The 24,562-nt window shown below is 35.7% G+C and overlaps 1 protein-coding gene across 1 annotated transcript in view; it reads left to right on the top strand.

Moving 5' to 3' along the window:
* The window catches only part of LOC145680909 (putative methylthioribulose-1-phosphate dehydratase), a 615,106-nt gene that overhangs the window by 339,873 nt on the left and 250,671 nt on the right, over window positions 1–24,562 (top strand). The window contains exon 4 of the mRNA XM_081752071.1: window positions 24,029–24,135. Within this exon, the coding sequence (XP_081608197.1) occupies window positions 24,029–24,135 (107 nt within the window). The remainder of the gene's footprint in view (window positions 1–24,028; window positions 24,136–24,562) is intronic.

The raw sequence follows: 24,562 nt of genomic DNA, 5'->3' as shown, positions 1-24,562 counted from the left end.
GCCGGCTCGAGCTGGGCTCAGTTGAATCGAGTCAAACCAAGCTGCTGGACTTGTTTCAACCCAGCCTGCTCAACCCATTGGCTCAATTGAGCCGAGCTGACGGTTCATCCCAAGCGAGTCGACTCGAATTGTTCGCTCAGTTGAACCGAGCAGAGCTGGTTGACATCACTACCTGGATTGGGCTTCTGCTTGGGCTCAACAATTCGACCGTGCAGATATCAGCTTTGATGGTAAGAACTACAGTATACACTTATATTGGTGCTCACGACATTTGAGGGTCTCTCGTTATCAAACTCTATTGTCGTCTCGTTATCGCGACGAGACACAATGCGAGCAGTGTCTCCTCTCGTGAGCAACACTGAAAATATTCGACATTATTGCTTCAAATCTCATGGTTTTACTTTCCAGCCTAATCAGGACATGATTTCAAGCGGGTTGAAACGAGCTGAGCGAGCGAGCTATTTATCAAATTCGACTCGAGAAAATTACCTTTGACTCGACTCGAAATTCGATTTGAATTCGAGTTGAGTTTTAGCTCGACTCGTTCTCATCCTTAAGCTCAAACTTGTCAAGCATTTGTTTAAATTTCACGCCATTTCCTACTTTCTCCAGGACTTATTGCAATTTGTTGTCAAGATGGATATAAGTTGATTTTCTACGCTTCTCCGGATGGCAATTTTTAAGCCCTGTGTCGCGAAAGCATGAAAGCTAGACGTTGCATCTGTTTTCAGTACACTCGCAAGCTTCAAGATAAGTGGTGTACTCTTAGATATGCTGCGGTTTAACTTTTTGCGCCAACCCTTCACTGGATTGTTTGTTCTGTCTTTGCCCATTGCACTTCTATATTTCTCTGAATGTTTGTAATGTCCATGCTTTGTTCAATGAAATAATCGTCTAACTTTTCGATTATCTGGCCAGACGGACAGTCCTCCATGACAATGAACCAACCTTCATCGGTCCTGCCTGATGATGATTATAATGAACCCCCTATATAACCCCCTCTTTCTCGCTGCTTCAGTTTTGTGCTCTCCCGCCATGGATGCTTAGGCGCCCAAGAATAGATTTACGCTTCGAACAGCTAGCCAGCAGGAGTTCGCAGGATACCAGCAGGAGTTCGCAGCATTACTCGAACAGTACCCCGATTTTAATGTGTTAACGGACGGTTCTAAAGATGGGAATTCTGTTGGCTGTGCCTTTGTTTCTGACGAAGGCAGTTCAGAGTTCAGTTTGCATCGCCTGTGTTCAGTGTATATCGCTGAATTAACTGCCACCAAGCTTGCCCTTGACCATGCTTTCACGCTTTCACTACGTCGCGTGTTGGTTTGCACCGACTCTCAGAGCGTTATCGTTACTCTACAGAATGTCTTTAACCGAAATGCCCTTGTTCAAGACATTCTTGTAAGATGCCATCAGCTACAGCAACAGGACTGTGTCGTCGTTGTCTGCTGGTTCCAGCTCATGTCAGCATTTGGGGAAGCAAATGCGCAGACACAGCTGCCAAGAACGCCGCCTTGGCCGGGGTTGCCTTGGAGCACTGTCTTTCTAGCTCCGATCTCTGTAGCCATTTTAACATCTTGATACGCTCTCACTGGCAGACGGATTGGGACAAGGCCACTGAAAATAGACGTTGTCAAGCCACTTCTTGGGGACAGGCAGACGTCATCGCAGCCTGGGCGTCGCAATGAAGTGCTCCTGACGCGTTTGCGTATAGGCCACTCTCATGTGACGCATTGCTACTTGCTGCGGAGATTGAACCGTCCGTATTGTGAAGAATGTGTTGTCCCTCTGAGTATTCGGCACATTCTTGTTGAATGTCCTGAATATTCAGATCTTAGAGAATGTCTTGGACTGTCTACTTGACCGTGCCTTGGGGGATGATAGTGATGTTGTTAGCCGGGTACTTAAGTTCATTTATGATTCTGGGCTTGCTCACGTTCTCTTACTTTTTAAAGTTGTTATTGTTTTATTGCTGCTAAATTTTTATATTTTCTCTCAGCTTTTAGTTTTCTATCTATATATTGTTATTGTTATATATTTTATCTTATTCTTTCTTTTAGCTTCTACTTTAGCTTTTTTCCTCTCCTTTTCATTTAGCCTTTGTTCATTTGCACAGTATTCGTTTTATCCTTTTCTTCTTTTAATTTTGCAGTCAAGAGCAACCGAGTCTATCGTGACGGGGACTTGATGCTGACGTCCGCCTTTCCCATCACTCATTCATTCACGAGTGCAGTGATTACTTAATAATTTATTGTTTGGGGGAACCTTAATGGCGTCACTGCGTGGACTGTTTGGATTCTGCTTTGGTGTGTGAGATTCACGTCTCGTCGCCCGTCACAATGTGGAAAAACAAATAATCTTCCTATTGTCTATAGCAATCCCGAAACTATCGGGCACTGCACATTCTGGTGCTTTTTGTGCTGGTCCGTTAGCATTTTCGGCACCCACCTTGCACTCAGTTTGTGATATCCAAGCGTTTCTGTGACAATCCTGTAGATGGTGGTTCGTGCAACATGTAAGGAAGTCATTAGACAGAGAATTGATCGTCAATCGCCGATCACTTTGCAGTTTTTGGTTCACTTTGGTCTGGTGACCACGAGGTCATCGGTGTGAACAATAGGCCTGCCACTCCGATCTTCGTCCTGCATGTTGGTGCGGCCATTTTGAAACTCGCAACACCATTGAGAAACTTCCGTGCACTCATTACTGTAGTCACAACCCCCGATGGATATCAGCAGCAGACGTTTGTTTTGCAAGCAAAAATCGTATCACACCGCGCACCTCACAACTAGCGGGAGAAACAATTCTCGCAGTCATTGCGATCTGCCTTCCACGGCTGCCAAACTCCTATAGACTCAAGACAACCATTGCAGTGGCTTCGTCAGTACACTGTGCTTGCACTGGATGCGTGAAATTGTGTTCCGGCGTACCTCATTTCACTATACGTCAACGGCCCTTACTTTTGGAGTACGCCTCGTATATATACGAGGGATGATCTGAGGAAGACGTTACAAAACATACAGCTTTTCTATCATTCAATATAGAAAATGTAGAATGTAGAATTAAATGTAGAAAAATATTTTGAAAGTTGTGCACTAGAAATTGCAATTATAACCTTGTAATTGTATGTGTATATAGAACTCCTGACAGCAATATAAAAATCTTTATAAATAAGATGGACACCTAGTAAATTATTTTCTAAACATCAAGAAGACTGTCGCAATTGTTAGATATATAAACATAGAACTTTTTGCAGCCGAAAAACACGAGGTAGGACATTTTCTAGATTGATTTAATATGAACGTTATTGTTAAAGTTCCCACACGTATTACAAAATACTCCAAAAGTGCAATTGGCCAGATCATAGCGAGCAAACTTCTTAACTACAACACAGTAGAAGTCTTCAACAGTAGTTTACAGAACACCTCCCCCAAGTACTCGATATACATATAACCCCCAATAAAAGTTTTTGTAATACAAAAGCAAGTAATGTAACATACAAAAGAAAATTTAAAAATGAAAATGTACAATATTCTAATCACCTTCTCAGGGGAGAAAACTGAAACGAGATTTATATGTGTAAGCAGGTTAATGAAGCTTTCGGTTGGTTCATTGATACCGTAATATTCTATTTTAATGTAGCATTCCGTGTTGTAAAATGTGAACATCACCAAAACAGTCAAAACCCTGGGTAACACAAAGGATCAGAACAGGAAGTAAAAAAATGAGACATCTTAACAAGGCTAAAACACAGGAAATCTACCACCCTCTACAGAGACATATTACAAAAGATACAAGAAAATATATAAAGGAGTTCTGAAAGCAGCAAAAAAAAAGTTACACAATGACACAATCATTAAAAAGTCAGATTATAAGTCGAAGGCGTTATGGAAAGTAGTGCAGAGCGAATTAAATGTAAACTACCGTTATGTTGACGGTAATTTAGTGACAGTGGCGGAGCCAAGGGGGGCCAGGCCCCCTTGCTCAAGTTCTTTGCCCCACACACAGAGTGATGCTGCTATAGGTCGACAAACGGTGAGTGGCTACAAGTGAAACTACTTCCAAAACATCTCTCGACAACAAAGTTACGAACTGCAGAATACCGTTGCAATAGTCTGCGTTCCGAATAAAATAGCTCCACTCGTTTTAGTTTGTTTTACGACAAGATCTAGTTCACGGAAATCTGTGGGGTGCTTGCATTGACCTCACCACCTGGACATTCATTTTAACCTCTGTCCCTTATCTAGTTTATAGAGGGTTAATGTCATTTTAAGTTCGTTCGCATTGAAGAATAGCAGTTTGTAGCTTCACTCGGACGCACGTGATCGCGAAATTCGAAGAATAACGAACGCGAGGGCCATTTACGATAACGCGAGGGCCATTTCGTAAATGTCTTTCAAGTCCTTTTATTTTAATCTTCCTTTGGAAGTAAACACAAATATAATTTCAATGTTTGAATATAAATCAATAATTATTTGTAATTCAAAATACTATTCAGCATTGTACTTCATAATGTTTTTTCAAAATTCAAACCAAATTACACAAACATATTAATATATTCAATGCAATAATGTATTCAATAAAACATCATATTCAATAAAATATTACATTTGGTAAGGTATCGTATTCAATGTAGTATTGTATTCAATGCCATTTTTAAGAATGCACAATAAAATATAGGTAACACAAACTAACAATATACCAATAAATTTAAAATGGTAAAATTGCTTTAATATTTTGCAATAATGCTTCTTAATTTCTAAAATAAAACACACAATATCACTCAAGAATAACATATATCACTAAGTAATTCAACTTATCATGATTTTATTTTTCATGAAAATAAAATATTCTTTATTGCTAAACACATAAATTTATTATATTTGAAACATTAACATTATTCATTGTTCAAAAATGTATATTCATTGACATGTCAATACAAGACATTTATCGAGAATATTCGAAATAATTCAACACAACTAAAACGTATAATATAGTGCACGCTATTGATTCATATTTTATTAAGATTACACATTAAAAAATACATATGTAAATATAACACTAAAAATATTTCATTTACTTAAAAATGGAATAAACTGGGCATATGCGAGCTCGTCACGCTCGAAGTATATAAAAATATACTGGCTGCATTAAGTTAGCAACACCCTACCCCAATTATTAGTTAATATCTTTCCATCCCCGAAGCAAAGTGAAAATATAGAACGTTTGGTTAAAATTTAAAAATAATACTGAGGGGACTAATAAGAAAATTGCCTACTCCGGGCATTACATAATATGAATAACCCATAATATTGGAGGGACCTTTGCTTCAATGTCTTCAAGTACTACTTGAAATATTTTCGTATTCAACGAAAAGATTAATACAAAGTGAATGCAACAATAGTTGCTAACAATTGGCATGTAAGTATTCATTTTACTAGTCTCACATTTGCATTTGAATATTGATTCTGTGATTTTTTTATTATTATTATTCTCCGGTTGTGACTCAGTGGTTCACCACGTTGGCGTGTTTAGTTGGAAAACAAGGCTGCGGTAGCCCACCACATCAGTAGGAGTCAATCATCCTAAGTTGATCACTGTGATCTTACCAGAATGCTAATTAAACAAAACGAGAGGATTAATGAAGTTTACCAATGCAAACTCTAAAGTATGTACGTTACACCATGATGATTCAGTGAGATATTTTAAATACAAATCTAATTCTAAAATTTCATCAAGGATTTTGCCAAATCTATTCAAGTTAATTTTGGAATCACATTGGTTTGAAAGATTTACCCTTACAGCATTGATAGAATCATAGGTTACTTCTTCAATACAACTATTCAACTCTGAGCTTTTACTCTGTTGTTTAGGATTTCATCACTTTTGGGTCCACAGTGTTTAGTAGCTAAATTAAGCCAAATGCTCTTTGTTTCTTTAGTAGGTTTCCAAACTTTTAATCTGTCAACTGAATGTAATCCTAAACATTTACCAGTGAGTGGATCCGTTAACTCAAAAACCTTTTCTGAGACCTTTTTAGAACACAACAGGGGTCCTTTGTATAGATAAAGAAATTTTGAAATTCTTTTGTCTATGGCTGAACTCAAATTTGTTTGCCTCAAGAAAACTAAATCATTTACCTTATATTTACTTTCTTGTTTCAGGTTATGCTTAACATTTCTTTTACGAATTATTTCATTTCTTTTCAAATCTGCCATAACTAATTTGTTATCCCACAAAACGTATTCATCTGTATCCTTTTCAGTAACCACAATACCGAAATGCTTAAATACTGATTCAGAAGGTTTTACATTCAAGTGCAAGCTGGCGGGGCTTACACCTAAGCTACTTGAGATTGAATAATTTAACAAAATTACAATTTGAGGAATGAATTTTTCCCAAGCAGTGTGATCCTCACTACAAAACAATTTAAATAGACGATTAGTCTCACGATGGATTCTCTCAACTGGATTGGAAGAAGCGTGATATGGTGTTACATAATGTATTTTAATTCCATATTCTGACATTTTTCCTTTGAATTTTCGAGAAATGAAACAGCTACCATTATCAACCAGAATAGCACTAGGAATGCCTAAATGCAAGAAATACATTGATTCTAAACAACGTAAAACACATTTGGTGGTAGCATTTCGCATAGGATACAAAGTGTAATATCTAGTGAAAACATCTAAAATTGACAATGCATATTTATAACCTGAGGAAGAAGAAACGTATGGTCCTAAAATATCAATTGAAATGAGTACACGAGGACCATTAACAGTAATACTTTCCATTGGTCTTGCCGGAGGTGATGTTTCTACTTTCGTTTCTTTACATACAATACAGTCATTGATAAAATTACTGATATCTTTTCTCATGGATTTCCAATAACAAATTTCATTTACAAAACCAAAGGTTTTTTCAATTCCAAAGTGACCTCGCTGACAATGCATATGTTCTACGACAATATGAACTAAAGAAGGTGGAACACAAATTCTCCAAGAATTTGGAAAATGGAAATTTCTGTTCATAAGTACACCATTTTCAAGTTTATAAAATTTTTCTAGATTTCGGTTTTTCACCTTAGAGTATGGGTCATTAGGATTTTGAAGAAATTTCATTATTGAATCATATTCTGTATGTTCACGTTGTTTTTCGACTAGTTCCTGTATGGTCATATTTCCGAAAAATGACGGTAACACTTCGAGGTGATTCACCGTATGAGTTTCAGTTTTAGGAGCTAAAACTATACGTGACAAGGCGTCACTGGCTTTATTGTCAATTCCACGAATATGAATGATTTCCAAATCAAAACTTTGTAATTCGAGACTCCAACGAGCTAAACGAGAATTCCAATTTCTGATCTTATGTAAGTACACTAAAGAGTTATGGTCAGTATACACTTTAACATGTTTACCATACAGTAAATGTCCCCATTTACGAATAGAAATCACTATTGCTAACGCCTCTTGTTCAGTTGTAGTATACGCACGCTGCGCTTTATTTAAAGTTTTACTACAAAATCCAATAATGTTACGTTTACCATCAATTTCTTGAAAAAGTATGCAGCCACGGCCACCTGTGAACTGTCGGTGATCAATGAAAAATCGGAATCAAGTTTTGGGTGAGTGAGTAGTACATCTTGAACCAAACTGTCTTTAAGGGACTGAAAACTATGTTCACATTCTGGAGTCCAAATCCATTTTTTCCCTTTCTGGATAAGTTCAAATAAAGGAACAGCTAATTCAGCAAACTTGTGTACAAATTTAGAACACCATTCGAAAAGGCCTAAAACTCGTTGCAATTGTTTTATATTGGTTGGACGAGGTAGTTGGCGAATAACTTCTACGTAAGAAGGATCTTTACAAATACCTTCAGGTGTTACGACAAAACCCAAAAAATTAAAACTAGTTTTACAAAATGAAGATTTTGAAAGGTTAACAGTCATGTTAGCTTTACTCAGCTTAGTAAATAACTGATCTAATAAATTTAATTGTTCTTCAAAAGAAAAAGTTGGAATACTTAAATCGTCAATGTACGAAACAAGTTTGTTATACAATGCATAACCTAGCACCTTCTGTAATGCATCTATGAGAGCAACAGAACCATTTATGTATCCAAATGGGATAACAGTAAATCTGTACATATGACCGTTCCAAGAGAAGGCAATGAAATCACGAGATTCCTCAGACACAGGAATTTGTGAATACGATGACACGAGGTCAATTGAACTTACAAACTTAGCACCCTGAAATTTCAACAATAAATCATCAATTCGGTTTACTTTCAATTGTTTTAATTTAACATGCTTATTCAGCTCAGTCAAATCAACTACGACTTTAGATTTAGTTGTGTTTTTCTTAGGTACACAGAAAATTGGGTGGCTATGTATCGACACTGCTGGTTCAATGACACCTACTTTTAACCATTCATTAATTTGCTTGTCAATGCTTTCTTTGAAATGGTAGGGTAAAGTATATTGTCTTTTTACTATAGGGTCAGTAGTGTCAACATCTGTGGAATATTCATATTGATTACATCTACCTGGATAATCTGTGAATATATCACGGTGTTTTACCAACAAATCAAATAATTGCTGTTTTTCTTCATTACTTAAATGATCACATTCATGTACCTTTTCCCTGATTTCGTTTATTGTTGCTACAGCATACACATTTCCAAATATAGCATTATCATTTGATACCTTATCCCCACAACTTTCCTGTTTACTTTGGAAATTACCATGATCATTTTGAATCTCATTATCTATTTCTGATATTTGTAAACCATAGTACTCGAATAAAAAATTCTCTTCTACTGCTTGATTTATATTAAGATCTTTTATTCGAAAATCTTTCGACTCTTTTCTCAACTGTGAATACGCCTGATCTCGTTCATGTAAAACACGGATCCACTCTTGTTCTAATTTACCTTTTTGTGAAACCAAACTATTAATTACAGGACATGCTGAAGATGTATAGTCATGATTGGGTTCGAACTCTGAACTTTCATCTGACAAGTTATTATTTTGTACAGAAATACCAAACTCAGTGTCAACAGGTTTATTTATTCGATCAGCATAAGTCAAAATCTTCTTAGGTTGACAACAACTATTTTCTTTGCTATGTGTTTTTTCAATAAGCATAGGAACAACAACAATTTCTTTTCCGTCAGAAAAACTAATTACGTTTTTCGAAAAATCTATCATCGCATGGGCGATTGTGAGGAAATTACGACCTAACAAGCATTCTGTGTTTAATTCATCTACTACCAGAACTCTTATGTCGAACATCAAGTGTTCTATTTCCACACAAATATTTACTTCACCTTTAACCTGCTTTTTTCTTTTACCAGAATAATCTACCAAGAGAATATGTGGTGCAGGTTTTAATTGCGGATGTGAAATTACGGAAGAAATACGTTTCCATGCCTCAAAACTGATAAGGGATGCTGAAGCTCCTGTATCGCACAATGCTTTCAACTGAGTATCTAATACTTTACAATAAATTTCTGCAGTGCGAGTGTTATTACCCTTACTTACATTTTCATCAATTTCTATTTCATCTTCAGAAATATCTAAGTCCCAATTAACAACATTATTAATATTTTTACTCAACGTTACATATTCCACAGGAAAAATTGGGGTGAGTGCATCTTCATTACTAACATCATGACTATTATAAAGTTTTCATAAGCTCTACCAGAAGCACTCTCTCGGCAGAGCGTTTCTAGTTTAACGGTTTGTCTACTCTGATTACCTGATGATGTAGGAGGAGGGAAGGTACGAGGTTGATTAAAATTTGAAATAAAAGGTGGTTGGTTACCAGGATGAAAAGTTGGAAATGGTTGAGGCATGTGCCCACCATTATCAGCGCGCCTAGTTTCAGTGTAATGTATAGCTTCTTGGCTATCGTACTGATTATCGTTTTCAGGATTACGCTGAGAATGAACGTTCCTTGGTTTATTCTTATTCTTAAAATGTTGATTTTTACCTTTGCTATGAGATTGCTTTTTACCTTTGTTTTTAATGTGAGACTGTGGTTCTTTAAAATTATGTTCGTCACCTTCATTTTCCTGACCTGATTTAACCTGACGTTAACCTGATTTACACGAATTTGTTTCTTGTGAAATCCACTATTTGTTCCAAAGTTGTCATTGTTTTTTGACAATGTTTCAAGATTTTGAACAACATTTAACATAGTTTGCAAATCCAAAGATGGTAACAAAACCAATTGTTTCTGAAAATAATTAGGCAATAACAATTTAATTGTATTCAAAATAAAAGCTTCACTAACGTTTTCATTCAATTTTCGAATTCTATGGTAGCGATCTGCTACGAATTGGTAAACTGTACCGTCGACTTTAGCGTCGTACCTTTTGGATTGCAATACTGACATTTTACCAGCTACAACTTGCGGAGATTCGAACTGTTGCTTGAAAGCAAAAACAAAATCACTATATGATTTAAAGTCAGGTTTACGAGTAAGGAACAAAAATTTAGAAGATCCTTGCATCAAAAAATCTAAAATATCTAAATACTGCTCTTCAGGAATTTGCATTAATTTAACATTTTTCTCAAACAGTTCCAAGAAGTTTGAAGCTGTGATTTCGCTTTCGTGTCCTAAAAACTTTTCAAACGATTCAATATCACTACGCTTAATTGGCCTAGTATTTGTAATCTGAACTGGTTTTCTATTATGAATACGATTACGATTTTTACTTTTGGATTTTGGTTTGCTATTAGATTCATAACTTGTGTTAGTGCTGCTACTGTTACTACGACTAGTAGAACTTCGAGTTGATGAAGTGTTAGCTACTGTATAGTGAATTAGTTACACTACGAGTATTAGCAACGCTACTGGGTCTAGATTCCACATGCAAGTTCAAAATTTGTTTTTGGGTCAAAGTTAATTGAGCTTGTAGCGTTTGCAGTTCTTGTTTGAGGTTACCAATTTCATTTTTAACCTCCAAAACAGTACTCTGGATCTGCACATACTGTTTTGATTCTTTTTCCCTATCATTTGTTAATTCTACTACAATGTTGTTACAACGATCTACTGTATTTTTGAGAAAAAGTAACGATTGATTAATCCGATCAACTTCCATGCCGCAATTATTTACACTACTTTCATTTAGAGTTACCTTTTGCATGCACTGGATTACCTGTGCTTGGTGGGCTTGAATTTTACTTCGCGGTGGCTCAGTGGTAGAGCGTTCACCTCTGGTGCTAGGGGTCCCGGGTTCGATCCCAGCCCCCGCCAAGTGAACTTTGTGGTGGACAAACACCGTGTGCGTGGGTTTTCTCGTGGTTCTCCCGTTTCCTCCCACTTTCTTCATTCCACCATTTCATTCATTACTCATCATCACCGTCTCCTTTAGCCTAACCGGCATAACCGTGGGACGTAAAACTCAAAGATTTCATTTCATTTTTGAATTTTACTTTCAATGTCTACCAATGAATTTCGATTGCTACGTATTTTCTCCTCAAGATCTACGATTTTACAATCATACGTGTTAGAAATTTGTTGAAAATCATGCTTCATTTGAGTTAGTGAAATACAACTTTGGGCTTCAACCTGCTGGATCGCTAATGACAACTCACTCCGTGTTTCGATCAGCTGATTGTTCGTTTGAATTTTCATTTCATTAAAGCGGTCATTTACTTCTGCTTTAAAATTCCTAACTTCACGTTTCAAATTTTCAATTTCAACTTTAATTTCTACTTTAAAAGCATTGCACTCAGCTTCTACTCTCTGTATACCATTCGTAAGTTCCTGAGTTGAAAATTCATACTTTTCACGTAACTCTGTGATTTCTGCTTTTAAACTATTACCTTGTTTGACTAACTCATTATGATTATCTTTTATCACTTGGTTAGTATTAGCTAAATCTGCGGACAACTTTTTCACCGCTTCAAGCAGTGTTTCCATTTCGCTAGAAGTTGACATTGTAAAATATTATACTACAAAACACAACACAAAAATTACTAGAATGGCATTGAATACGAAACAGTGGAGTTCAAAAACTCGCTTTCTCCCCACTAAAACATCTGTCTTAATTCGGTGCGCCAGTTATAAGGGGAGTGGGTTTAATATTTGCTTGTTCCAGTTTGTGAAGACCAACTTATAATGTAATCAGGATTCGAACCTTGGATTTCTTTAAGAGTCTTCCTTAAACTATCATTCATTTACACAAATTAATAGGTTATAGTAAGAAACTGGTAACGAAACAAATAACACCACTTCCACGGTCCTAGGATTCGGGCGTTACACCAACTAGAGACATTAGCCGTATACCCACCGTCGCTGTTGCGTCAGCTCCAAGATATATTGGTCAATACCTGTAAAAGAATACAAGGTGGGGCAGTCATGTGAGATTTACGCCAGATGGGTAGTGGGAGACGAAAGTAATGTTTGCCCTCCACTGCTTAGAAATACCTTACCTGATTAATTCTACTCTAGGCCATATACACTATTAGAAGGTAATATCCTCCATTCGCTGAGAAAGAGACAATATAGATCACACACTTTGAAATTATTAAATATTACTTTTCATTGCATATTAAAAAAAGGAAATATTTTGCAAAACACTTATATTTAACTTTTAACTTCAATGGAAATAGAGCATTTACACACGTATAAGAACACAAAAACACAAGATTTCACTTAGAAAAAGGATGGCCCAATCACTGTGGTATACGAACCGATACGATACCGAAATAATACGCGAAGTTTACGGCCGAACGAATATGATGAATCTGTTAGTGAGTATGAAATTTATTACAGACACTTCACTTCCATCGCTGTATAAAGATAAGTTTATTTAATGTCTTCATTATCTGGATTAGAGTAGCACCCTTCTATGAGTTTCTTCATTAGTTTTAAATTCACAATATATTAACTGGGGATGTACAATGGAAACATATTGTTTACGCTGTAAATCCACAATATTCACAAAACATATTTACTTTCGTTAGGAGGGGTAAAAACTATTATTTGGCCAGTAGACTATCAGGACCTGCATAGTACAAATTTTCATTGCATTTCTTCCTTTTTACAACACTTCGATCTGATGCAAATTAATATTGGAGAGTGTAAGTTTAATACGTAGTACTACTATAACATTATGAAACACTCTGACGCGTTGACTCCTACATGGCGAGTGAGTGGTACTCTCCTGAGCTTCACACCGTTGCCAGTTAACAGCGCAAGAATACACTAGCAGACTAAAATATAGTTCGTAGAAAACATTAAGTTTTTGCTTTATTATATTGTTAATAACACTAGTTAACAAATTTAAACATTTTGTTTGTTACATGAGAAAAATCACCTGATCTTAAAGGAACTTTTTGCGCTGAATTCGAATATGCACTCGGTTTCTCTCCATCACGTACAGTTTTCCCGTAACAGAGGGATTTTCGGGAAATTCCCTCAAAAATTTCTCTTTTTCAGATATTTTATTCCCCTTGCTCCTGTCCCCTTACATATAGTAACATAGAAATTATACCTAAGTATACCTTGATTTATATTTAATAAACCCTAAAAGTTTCATAAAAATCGCTTTGTTCTTTCTAGAGAAATAAATATATTTGTATGTATACTGTGTGCACTGTTTATTGCACCTGATAGTAATGCTTTCAGATCTCCTGAGTTGGGGTAAAAACGATTTGCTTTATTACTACAAACACAGACATAAAAATGAATATTTACAATAGTCAACAACACATTTGTATTGCTCTCTGTAAATTAGAAACGTGTATATAAATAGAATGTACTTCCAACGTATATTTTTTTTAAACGTACAGTATATGTATATCTTAATACATATATATACAATTCTCCAAGTTTTTTCGTTTTGTTCATGAAATGGTTATCAATATTTGTTATCAAATGTAACAGAATGCAAAAGAACTTCCACTTCCCGAGCTCCCTACCAACTGGGAAGAGATATGGCCAAAATACTCTGATGATCATGACCTTGATGAACCATCGACATCAACATGTACATCCAAGGATCCAACGTTCATCCCCGACTGTGTTCGCGAGCCACATTTCATCCGGCAATGTGAAGTTAATGACCTAGTCCGTGATTTGCACCTGACAAAACAAGAGGCGGAACTTCTGGGATCAAGGCTCCAGCAGTGGAAATTATTGGATGCAGAAACGAACATATCAGTGTACATGAAAAGGCATGTTCAATTTTCAAGCTATTTCTCAATGCAAGATAATGTGTGCGTATGTACGGATATAAATGGGTTGATGGCGGAGCTAGGAATTCCTTACGTTCCAGAAGAATGGAGGTTATTTATCAACGCGTCAAAGGTCAGCCTTAAAGCTGTCCTTTTACATAATGGAAATAAAAAACCTTCTATACCACTTGCGCACTCAGTGAAGATTAAGGAATCCTATGACACCATGTCAACTTTGCTAAATCTTATAAATTACAAGGACCATTGTTGGCAAATATGTTGTGATCTCAAGGTAGTTGGTATTTTATTAGGACTGCAGTGCGGTTACACGAAGTACCAATGTTTTTTATGTTTATGGGATAGCCGAGCTGATGACAAACATTATGAAGTGAAGGAATGGGAACCTAGAGTGAATTACGTACCTGGAGAATGCAACGTCAAATACGCTCTTTTGGTAGATCCTAATAAGATATTACTACCGCCACTTCATATCAAGTTAGGACTTATGAAAAACTTTGTCAAAGCCTGGACAGATCTGGTGAAGGTTTCAAGTATTTGCGAGATAAGTTCCCTAACCTGAGTGATGCTAAGATTTCAGCGGGAGTGTTTATTGGTCCCCAAATTAGGAAATTAATGCTTGATGATAGCTTTGACAGCAAGTTAAACAGTGCTGAGCTAGTTGCCTGGACAGCATTTAAGTGTGTTGTGCGCAACTTTCTGGGCAATAACAAAGCTGAGAGTTACACAGAAATCGTACAGGACATGATACAGAAATACAAAGAGTTGGGTTGTAGGATGTCTTTAAAAATCCACTTTTTGCACTCCCACCTCAGCTTCTTTCCTGCTAACCTAGGTGCTCTCAGCGACGAACAGGGGGAAAGATTCCACCAAGATATAATGGCAATGGAGAAAAGGTACCAGGGACGATGGGATCCTTTAATGATGGGGGACTATTGTTGGGGTCTTGTTAGAGAATGCAACATTTCTTACAAAAGAAGGAAGTAGTGTACGTTTTTGTAACCCAATGGAAGTTTCATATATTGTGATAGTTTTGATTGTCTTTTCATGACCTTTTGGTACATTTGTATTATTGTTTATTGTAAATTGTCACACTTGTAAATTATATTGTATTATATTTTATATATGTGTTTGTGGTAATAAAGCAAAACGTTTTACCTCAACTTAAGAGATCTGAAAGCATTACTATAAGGTGCAATAAACAGTACACACAGTATACATACAAACATATTTATTTCTCTAGAAAGAATAAAGCGATTATTACGAAACTTGGAGGGTTTGTTAAATATGAATCAAAGTATACTTAGGTATAATTTCTATGTTAGTATATGCAAGGGGACAAGATCTTGGGGTGTAAAATAAACGAAAAGGGAAATTTTTGAGGGATTTTCCCGAAAATCCCTCTGTTACGGGAAAATCGTACGTGATGGAGAAAAACCGAGTGCATATTCGAATTCAGCGCAAAAAGTTCCTTTAAGAACAGGTATTTCCTTTTATGTAACAAAACCTTTGTTAACTAGTGTAATATATAATGAATGGTTCATAGGTTAATAGAAATCACATTAAAAACACTGATTGTTCCAATAAGTTGTACGATTGACGATTATTGATAGATTTCACATTGTCACGTAAAAATCTGTCATCGTCATGAGGGCTTGGTGCGTGGGCGTTGATCTCGAGAGTAGCAAAATTCCTCTTCCTTATATAGGCTGACGGGAGGAAGCAGGGCTGTCTGGAAAAGTGAGGCACCTTTTGGGTAACAAATTCTTGAGTATTATTCTTCTCCAAATGTTAACTGGTTGCGTTTCATTTCCCAGAATTGATGTTGGAATAATACGAGGGTTGATTTAAAAATTCATGCCAGTCCATACCGTTATAAGTTATCTTCTTTGTTTTCGATAAAGAACCAGAAAAATAGCAAAATCAGTCGGCATTCTCATTCGCTTCAATGTTGAAAGTCATACTAAAATATGATATGCTTACTTACAAATAGCATGCACTGCACTAAAACATTACACTTGTGTTGGACGAAAAAAGACTTCGTACACTAAGTAATTAATTTCCATTGATTATGGCGACATAGAACAAATGCATACCATCCATTAAATAATTTGGTATTATTATTATTATTATTATTATTATTATTATTATTATTATTATTATTATTATTATTGAGTTTATCTACCAAACAACTATTTATTGATTAATAAAAATGATTAATCAATTATATTTAGTTAGGTATGGTAGATGACTTCAGATTATATTATTTACTGACCGACAGTATCCCACGCTGTCGTATCTGTGCATAAGAGGTAGGTTCTCATCTTTTTTTTTGTAGAAGTTAAGTAAAAGAACGTGTTATACCTCGAAATTGTTAATTACAATTTTATTTACACAAAGAGAATTCTAACATATACTATTAATGATATATGATATATACTATTAATGATATTAATGATGCTATTTGCATATCTGAGTTACTTGTCACAAAAACTAATTGCGCTAGGAAACTAAAACTAGAAAGCTCAGACTGTCTTTCTTAACGAACTTTTACAAGTGGTAGCAGTTGAAACTCACATGAGTATATGGTAACCTCTCATCCGAAGTCCAAGATTAATCTCTTTGCACATAGTTAAAAAAAGACGTCTCTGTTGCCTCCGTTTTCACTCTCTCCCTCTGCCAGCCTGAATCCCCATTATATTACCAAATTTTATCAGTCTTTAATTTCAAATTAAGTGCTTTGTGATTTTTTTGCAACTAAAAAGTCTCATTAGTTTATATGACCGTTGTCCCTTAGGACAAGTTATTATAACAAAGGTAAAGCATATTAATGGTTCCTCTTGATTACTTTTCAATGCTTTTTCTTATAATTCACTTAAGCACTATCACTTTTTTACAAATTATCATATCCATTTATTCCTCTTTTTTTTTCATAAAATCTGTTTTCAACACATTATATTATTATGCGGTATTAAAACAAATCTGGAAATTGTGATATTTCTTTACCTCCATCATTCCATTCGGAAAATTAGTGTGATCTGTATACGAGGGAATGTTTTCGGGCTGCTAAAATGTAGACTACTTGTACTTAACTTTGAGTTTCGCCTTATCTCTTCGACATGTCAGAAGGTTTGATTCTTATAGATACACTAGTTAAACGCTGTCGAAGATGAGGTCTGGTGAATATGACTCTCAACTAACAATATTCGAACAAATTTATCAAGAATGTTTGGAGATGTGCAAAGAAAATGGTCTCGAACTCCAGAGCCGGAAACAAATAGAATATAGAGGTTCCTCATGGAAACGAACTAGACATCCTCCATCGAAATATCACAAATTCATTTTGGATGAATCTCTTCCTTCATTGGATGCAGAAAACGAATTTTCTAAAGATAATATACTATCTACCAAGAGACATTTTTCTGCCTGCTACTGATAGGCAATCACTGATATGGAAAACCGCTTTGTATCATGTAGCAAAATCATCAGATCAATCATCACTCTACATCCGAAAAGTGAGAGCTTTTTTAAATTACAGCATTGTCGAGCCTATGGCCAAGCATTATGGAGTGATCTGCAAGCATTAAAGCGAGAACTCAAAATCCTCACAAACACAATTAAGTTGTATGAAGACGAGAAGAAGACCAAAGCTGATTCCTTAACAAATTTCGTTGATCTTTGTGTCTACAAAAATGCATTCCTAGGAACCTACAAGCTAGGTATCATCTCTGTGACTATATCAATTTCTAGTGCTACATGTGAGAGGTCATTCTCTTCTTTGAAAAGATTAAGTACTTGTATACGCAATTCAATGACTCATGATAGGTTGAAAAACTCAGTGTTACTTTGTATTGAGAAGAAAATTGCTAAATCGTTAGATCTTTAACAAGTTGTGGATAAGTTTGCTGCTTCCCACACGAATAGAAAGATCCTCTTTAAGTAGAGGCATGAACCTATAAGTTATTTTCTTTACCTGTAAAAGTGTGTTTGCTTCTACTTAAGTCAACCAGCTACACATATTTTAAACGAAGTGATTAAATAACTATTTACCTATATTAGAAATCAATTGCATTAATGAATCCTAGTCATTTGAGGTACTAAATTCTTACATTTTCACTGTTTTCAAAAGAGTAAAATCATGAACAACAAAGATGAAAACATTCACCTTGAATACACACAGACACATCTCTCTCTCTCTCTCTCTCTCTCTATATATATATATATATATATATATATATATATATATATATATATATATATATATATATATATATATATATATGAATGAAACTTTTCATTCTTTGGAGATGGCCCCCTCAAAATTTTCTTGGGCCCTTCATTGGCCCCCCTGAAAAAAACTCTTAGCTACGCTACTGTTTAGTCATAATTAAAAAATGGCAACATTATAAAAATTTCTCATATAATAGCTGACCTATTTAGTTATTATTACAGCAACTTATCACAAATATACAATAATGGGCCACTATTGCCCACTTCGAAAATATTCTCAAAAATTTGCAACAATACAATATATTTACATCCAGTTACTAATACTAAAATATTAAAAGTGGTAAAGAAAACGAAAAACAAGTGGCCAGCTGGCGTAGATACATATTGCCAAGTATTGTAAAGAAAATCGTTAAATATATTACTGACCCTCTTTGTTCATTATAAATTTGTCATTCTAAAATGGAGAATTCGCTAGTGTATTAAAAATTGCAAAAGTAAAAGCAACAAATAAAAATGGCGACTAATCAGCGCTTGAAAATTATAGACCTATTTCACTTCTCTCAACTTTCTCAAAACTTCCAGAAACCACAATGAGTGTCCGGGTAGCTTCCCTTTTACTCAAACATTATCTAATAACAGACGAGCAACATGGCTTCTTAAAAGGGTAATCAACTTAAACTGCAATTTATGAAATGTACATAAAAGTTTAGATATTAAGGAGAAATGTGTAGATGTTTTCCTTGATCTTTCCAAAACATTTGATTTAGTATCAAATATAAATCTTTATTCAAAGGTAGAAGATTATGGAATAAGAGGCATTGCATGCAGTTGATTTAAATTGTATCTGGAAAGTCGGCAGCGAATAGTAGAAATTACATACAGTAACAGAAAGCCAAACGGAATTACTTAAATCGGAGAAACAAGAAATATCGTGTGGAGTGCCACAAGGATCCGTATTAGGGCCGTTATTATTTTTGATATACATTAACGACTACCAGGTAATATTGCTCCAGCAGAAGTATCCCTTTATGCAGATGACTCTAATATTATAGTAAAAGGGAAAACAAATGTGGTTGTTGAAGGTAGTGCAAATGAAGTCCTTTGCAAACTATCTCACTGGATTCAAGAAAATAAGTTCAAATTAAGCATTAAAAAGACACACGAAGTCAATTTTCATCACCTGCGCAACAAACAAGCACAGCCTGTAAATACTTTATTTGAAAATAACGAAATAGACTATGTGTAATCAACCAAGTTCTTGTGAATTTGGACTGATGAAAATCCCTCCTGGGATATGCACATAACTAAGCTTAGTAAAAAATTAAATCAGATTTATTTCGCGATTAATGTGCTTAAAAACGTGTTAAAAGATTCTACTTTAAAAACAATTTACTTGGGATGATTCCAGTCAAATTTAACATATGGCATTATATTTCAGGGAAACATACAGAAAGCCTAAGTAATTTTCACAATAGAGAAACGAATAATAAGAATGATGGCAACTGCTAAACTGAAAGATTATTGCAAAGCAGTATTTAAAAAACTTCGTATACTTCCAGGACCATGTTTGTATATCGTAAGTTTACTGATATTTGTAAAGAGACACCTAGAGGGAATCATTACGCGAGTAGAACAGTATATGATACAAGAAAAAAAAAAAACATTTTTTTCTATTTTACAACACAGAACTGTATTATATGAAAAAGGGTGTAAACACACAGGTGTCATGCTTTACAATAAACTTCGCAAAGATATAAAGACTCAGGACTCTGTTGCTAAATTTAAAAAAGAACTTCAGAAATACTTCAGAAATATTTATTACAACACTGCTTTCACTCGGTAGAGAAATACGTGAATTGCTAACTACATAAACATTTTATATGATCTAGGTAAATCAATGTCATTACTTGTTTCTAAAATTATATATATATGTGTAAAGATTTCTACATGCACTGCAAGTACAGTGAAACCTGTCTATGTTGGCCACCATCGGTTCCATCGAAAAGTGGCCAACTTAGACAGGTGGCCAACTTACAGAAAATAAGTGTGATTCGTGTATTTTTAGAATAGGATTTCCAGTATTACTTGATTGTAAAATTGTAATAAGCAGTGGCACGACAGCTACTTATAAATGTAGATAGAGTAATCATAAAAATATAAAGTAATAGAAAATATTATATTACTATAGTATGCAGGAGCGCCGACTTCTCTGTAAATTTGGAGGGGCCCATTCAGATGAAGAAGGTATATGTATAAGAAGATTTTAAGACAAATTGCACTCAAATTATACCAAATATTGTATACTTATAAATAAAATAGGGCCCACATGAGCTTTGGGGGGCCCGGGCCCCCTCGGTCTCCCCAGGATCGGCGCTCTTGATAGTATGTCTAATATATAGTCATACATTTCTCTTCCTGAAAACTAGTCTGGTACATTGGATTATTCGGATTGGAAACATAATAACACAAACAACCATGAAATAGAAGTGTATGTACGCAGTTTATTGAAATTGATATTATAGCACACTGAGTTATTCAGATTGAAAACAAGAAAAGCTAAGTTATAAATTGAGAAATTCATATGCAATTTATATGACTTCTTTTCAGCTGTTACTGAATGGTGGTTCATTCTAGACATATTTGCTTTATTCCTTTTGTCAGATATGCACATCCCTCGGAGCAAAATATGTTTTGAGAAAATCTTGAGGGAATTCATATCCCAAAACCTCCGCTACCTTTTGACATGCAGTCAGGTGCCAATAAATAACAAGTGAGCTTTAACCTTGAGAATTTTCCGGAATTACTAAAGCTTCCCACTGATGAAAGGAGCCGATATGGCTAATGGTTTTACCAAAACAGACCGGGTAAACAAATACGTACAACCATTTCCTGGATTGCTGTACGTGCTTTTTCTTATTCACACCTTTCACCACCCTTTTATGAGGGTAGTGTTGTGGTCATTGACCTCCAAGAACAAATTGTGCGAATCTATGCTTCTTTATGTCCAGTCACAAATACAGAACATCTGCCTCTCATATGGGAATTTGAAAGAGTTAAGAAAAATAACAAAACTGTATTTTTCGTGGCCAAGATACGCAGGTAAATTTATCATTATCATCATAGGGTAAACATTGCTTCAGTGTGGCCAACTTCCAAGATAGACAGGTGGCCAACTTATAGAGTAGTAAGTAACGAATGTCTTATGGGAAAATGCAGGTTCAAGACGAACTAGGCCAAGATAAGCAGGTGGCCAACTTAGAGAGGTGGCCAAGTTGACAGGTTTCACTGTAATGCTTACTATAATTTTGTTGTTAGTAATGATAACATGCAAAATGTAAGGCATGATTATTAACCTAGGATATGTAATTTACATATTATTATTATTATTATTATTGTTAGTTAGTTAGTTAGTTAGTTGTTTTGTTTTGTTTTGTATATAAATGATGTGTCCACTTCAGATGCATTGTAATACAGTGCTAAATGTATGAAGAAAGGACGAAAATAAATACTATACTACACTGTAACTTAACGAAAATTCATTTGTCGACAATAACATGTTTAGTTTGAGGACTTCGGATTCTGACTATGTATACCCAAGAAATGGACATTTAAAATGGCAGATCGTCTGGACAATTTTAAAATTGTGACTCGTCTCGAAAATTGGTCAAGAATAGAAGTGAGATCGATGGTACAATTCCTGTGGGCGAAAAACACTACATCTGCTGACATTTATAGGCAGATTGTGGAGGTGTATGAAGTGGGCTCGATTTCAAAGTAACGTGTAGCGAAGTGGTGGTGTGCCTTTAAAGACTGACGACGGACGAGTATTGTTAATGAAGAATCCTAGACAGCGGTAGACCCAGTACTTAAAACACTGACGTGAACTGTGCTCGTTTGGATGAGTGTATTCGTGTGGGCAGAAGATGTTCAGTATAAGGTGGGCTGGGACTGCCATGTGGTGCCTTGCATAACATTGCGGTTAATATCCTTAAGAAGAGGAAATTGCGTGAAATGGGTGCCACGGACACTATGCGAAAACCATAATACAACAAGAATAGCGACGTCGTCAAATATGCTGCAGCATAACGCAGTGAAGGGGAATAGGGTAATGACTGATGAGAAACAGTATTGCATTTGTTCACTTTATTGAGAAAATATGCATCCATGAAATGGAAGCTTGTATCTTCTCCACGGAAGAAGAAATTCAGAGTGGTTGTTTCGTGCAGGGAAATTTTGTGCACTGTATTTGGGACTATCAGATGTACTACTGATGGGTTTTTTAGAGCAGGAAGAACTGTTAATGTTGAAAGGTATTACAGGACATTTCTAAAGTTGCGAAGTGCCATCAGACGAGAATGTGATTCTTCCGCTGTGATGTGATTCTTCTGAATGAAATTGCGAGGCCTCATTCAACGCAAGATAACTGTTGAGTTTATTTAGCATTTACACTGGGAACGACTAAAGCACGCTTCCTGCAGCCCTGAACTACTCCCGTTCCCCAGTTAACTCCACCTTTTTCCTGCTTTAAAGCAGAACAGGCTGGAAACCATTACTTGATATCTGATGATTAAAAAACACTGCTTCACGGTGCCTACAGTAACTTTATTGTAACAAATGGTCGAACAAAAAAGGTGATTACATCGAGGACTAGTATCGAGTGACCTCTATCATCAGTTTTATTGTTCTCCTAGATATGAAATGAAATGAAATCTTTTGAGTTTTACGTCCCACGGTTATGCCGGTTAGACTAAAGGAGACGGTGATGATGAAAGATGAGTGGAAATGGTGGAATGAAGAAAGTGAGAGGAAACGGGAGAACCTCGAGAAAACCCACGAGCACGGTGTTTGTCCACCACAAAGTTCACTTTGCGGGGGCTGGGATCGAACCCGGGACCCCAAGCACCAGAGGTGAACGCTCTACCACTGAGCCACCGCGCCCCCCTTCTCCTAGATATGTCTCACATATATGCAAAATAGACTTTGTAACATTTTTCCAATGATCTCTTGTATAGCCATGCCTGTCGATGTGAATCCCCTCTTGGTGAGTGTCTAGCTACATTATTGGGATATCTTCTTGCTATGGACTGTCATTATTCTGCTGATAGTTACTACTACTATCAAAATATATATATGGTATTAATTCATATACATAAACTTAAAAGAAAAGAAAAAATACATAATTTTTAAATGAAAATTTTTTTTCACTACTGTTGGGTAATTTACACGACTTAATTTAAATTTACTAGTGTCTTAAGCACTAACTTTAATATTAATTTTCATAACCCGACATGATTCTCCCTATTACGTATCCTATATGTTGTTGTGTAAACTGAAATTGATACATTTTCAAGTTTATTTAATTCATTACTCTTTTTTTTATATACATTTAGATTTAATTGTAATTACTTACTGTTCTATAGACTTAATCTCTTAGGTTTTGATGGATCCATTAAATTTTCCCAAGTTGCTTATAGAGTTGATTAGAAGTTGTAAGATTGGAGGTATTTATTTATTTTGTAATATCTGATAAAACATCATTTATTTTGTAACATAAAATGTATACATCACATCTGTAATGTGTCATTTTAATTTCAGCTCGCCAAGCGGGTGCCGTAATACACAGCCATTCCAAAGCTTCGGTAATGGCAACTCTTTTATATCCTGGGAAGGAATTCAGAGTTACCCATCTGGAAATGATAAAGGTAATCCATATCTTATTGTAATTGTCCAACTAAATATCTTGGCATTAACGTTAACATTACATAACTTCCCTAAAATTTGGTGAATGATTAACACTTTTTCTAACACTGCGTGAATTCTTGTATTATTTTGTGTATTTTGTTTTTCCCAGACTCGCATAATAAGGAAAGGAACGCTCCGAAACAGGATTTGTATGCCAAAGTATTGCATACGAACGATTTCAATTTCAGTTGGATGACGAATGTGAGGGCCACTAGAGCTTTCCATTCATTGCTTGGAGTAGGGCTACGGAAGCGGTTTGCCTAGTACCCAGGATGTAAAAGGTGGATGAGATAGCTGAAAACCGGCTCTACGTAAGATGGGAGTGGCTTATGCTCCAACAATGTCAGAGTTATTTGTGAAGATTAGACATGCTGTGAAGATTATAAT

The sequence above is a fragment of the Thermobia domestica genome, chromosome 3 (assembly GCF_964235325.1).
Source record: "Thermobia domestica chromosome 3, izTheDome1.hap1.1, whole genome shotgun sequence".
Taxonomy (NCBI): domain Eukaryota; kingdom Metazoa; phylum Arthropoda; class Insecta; order Zygentoma; family Lepismatidae; genus Thermobia; species Thermobia domestica.
Note: the sequence above shows the minus strand (reverse complement) of the source record. Positions and strands in the feature narration are given on the sequence as shown.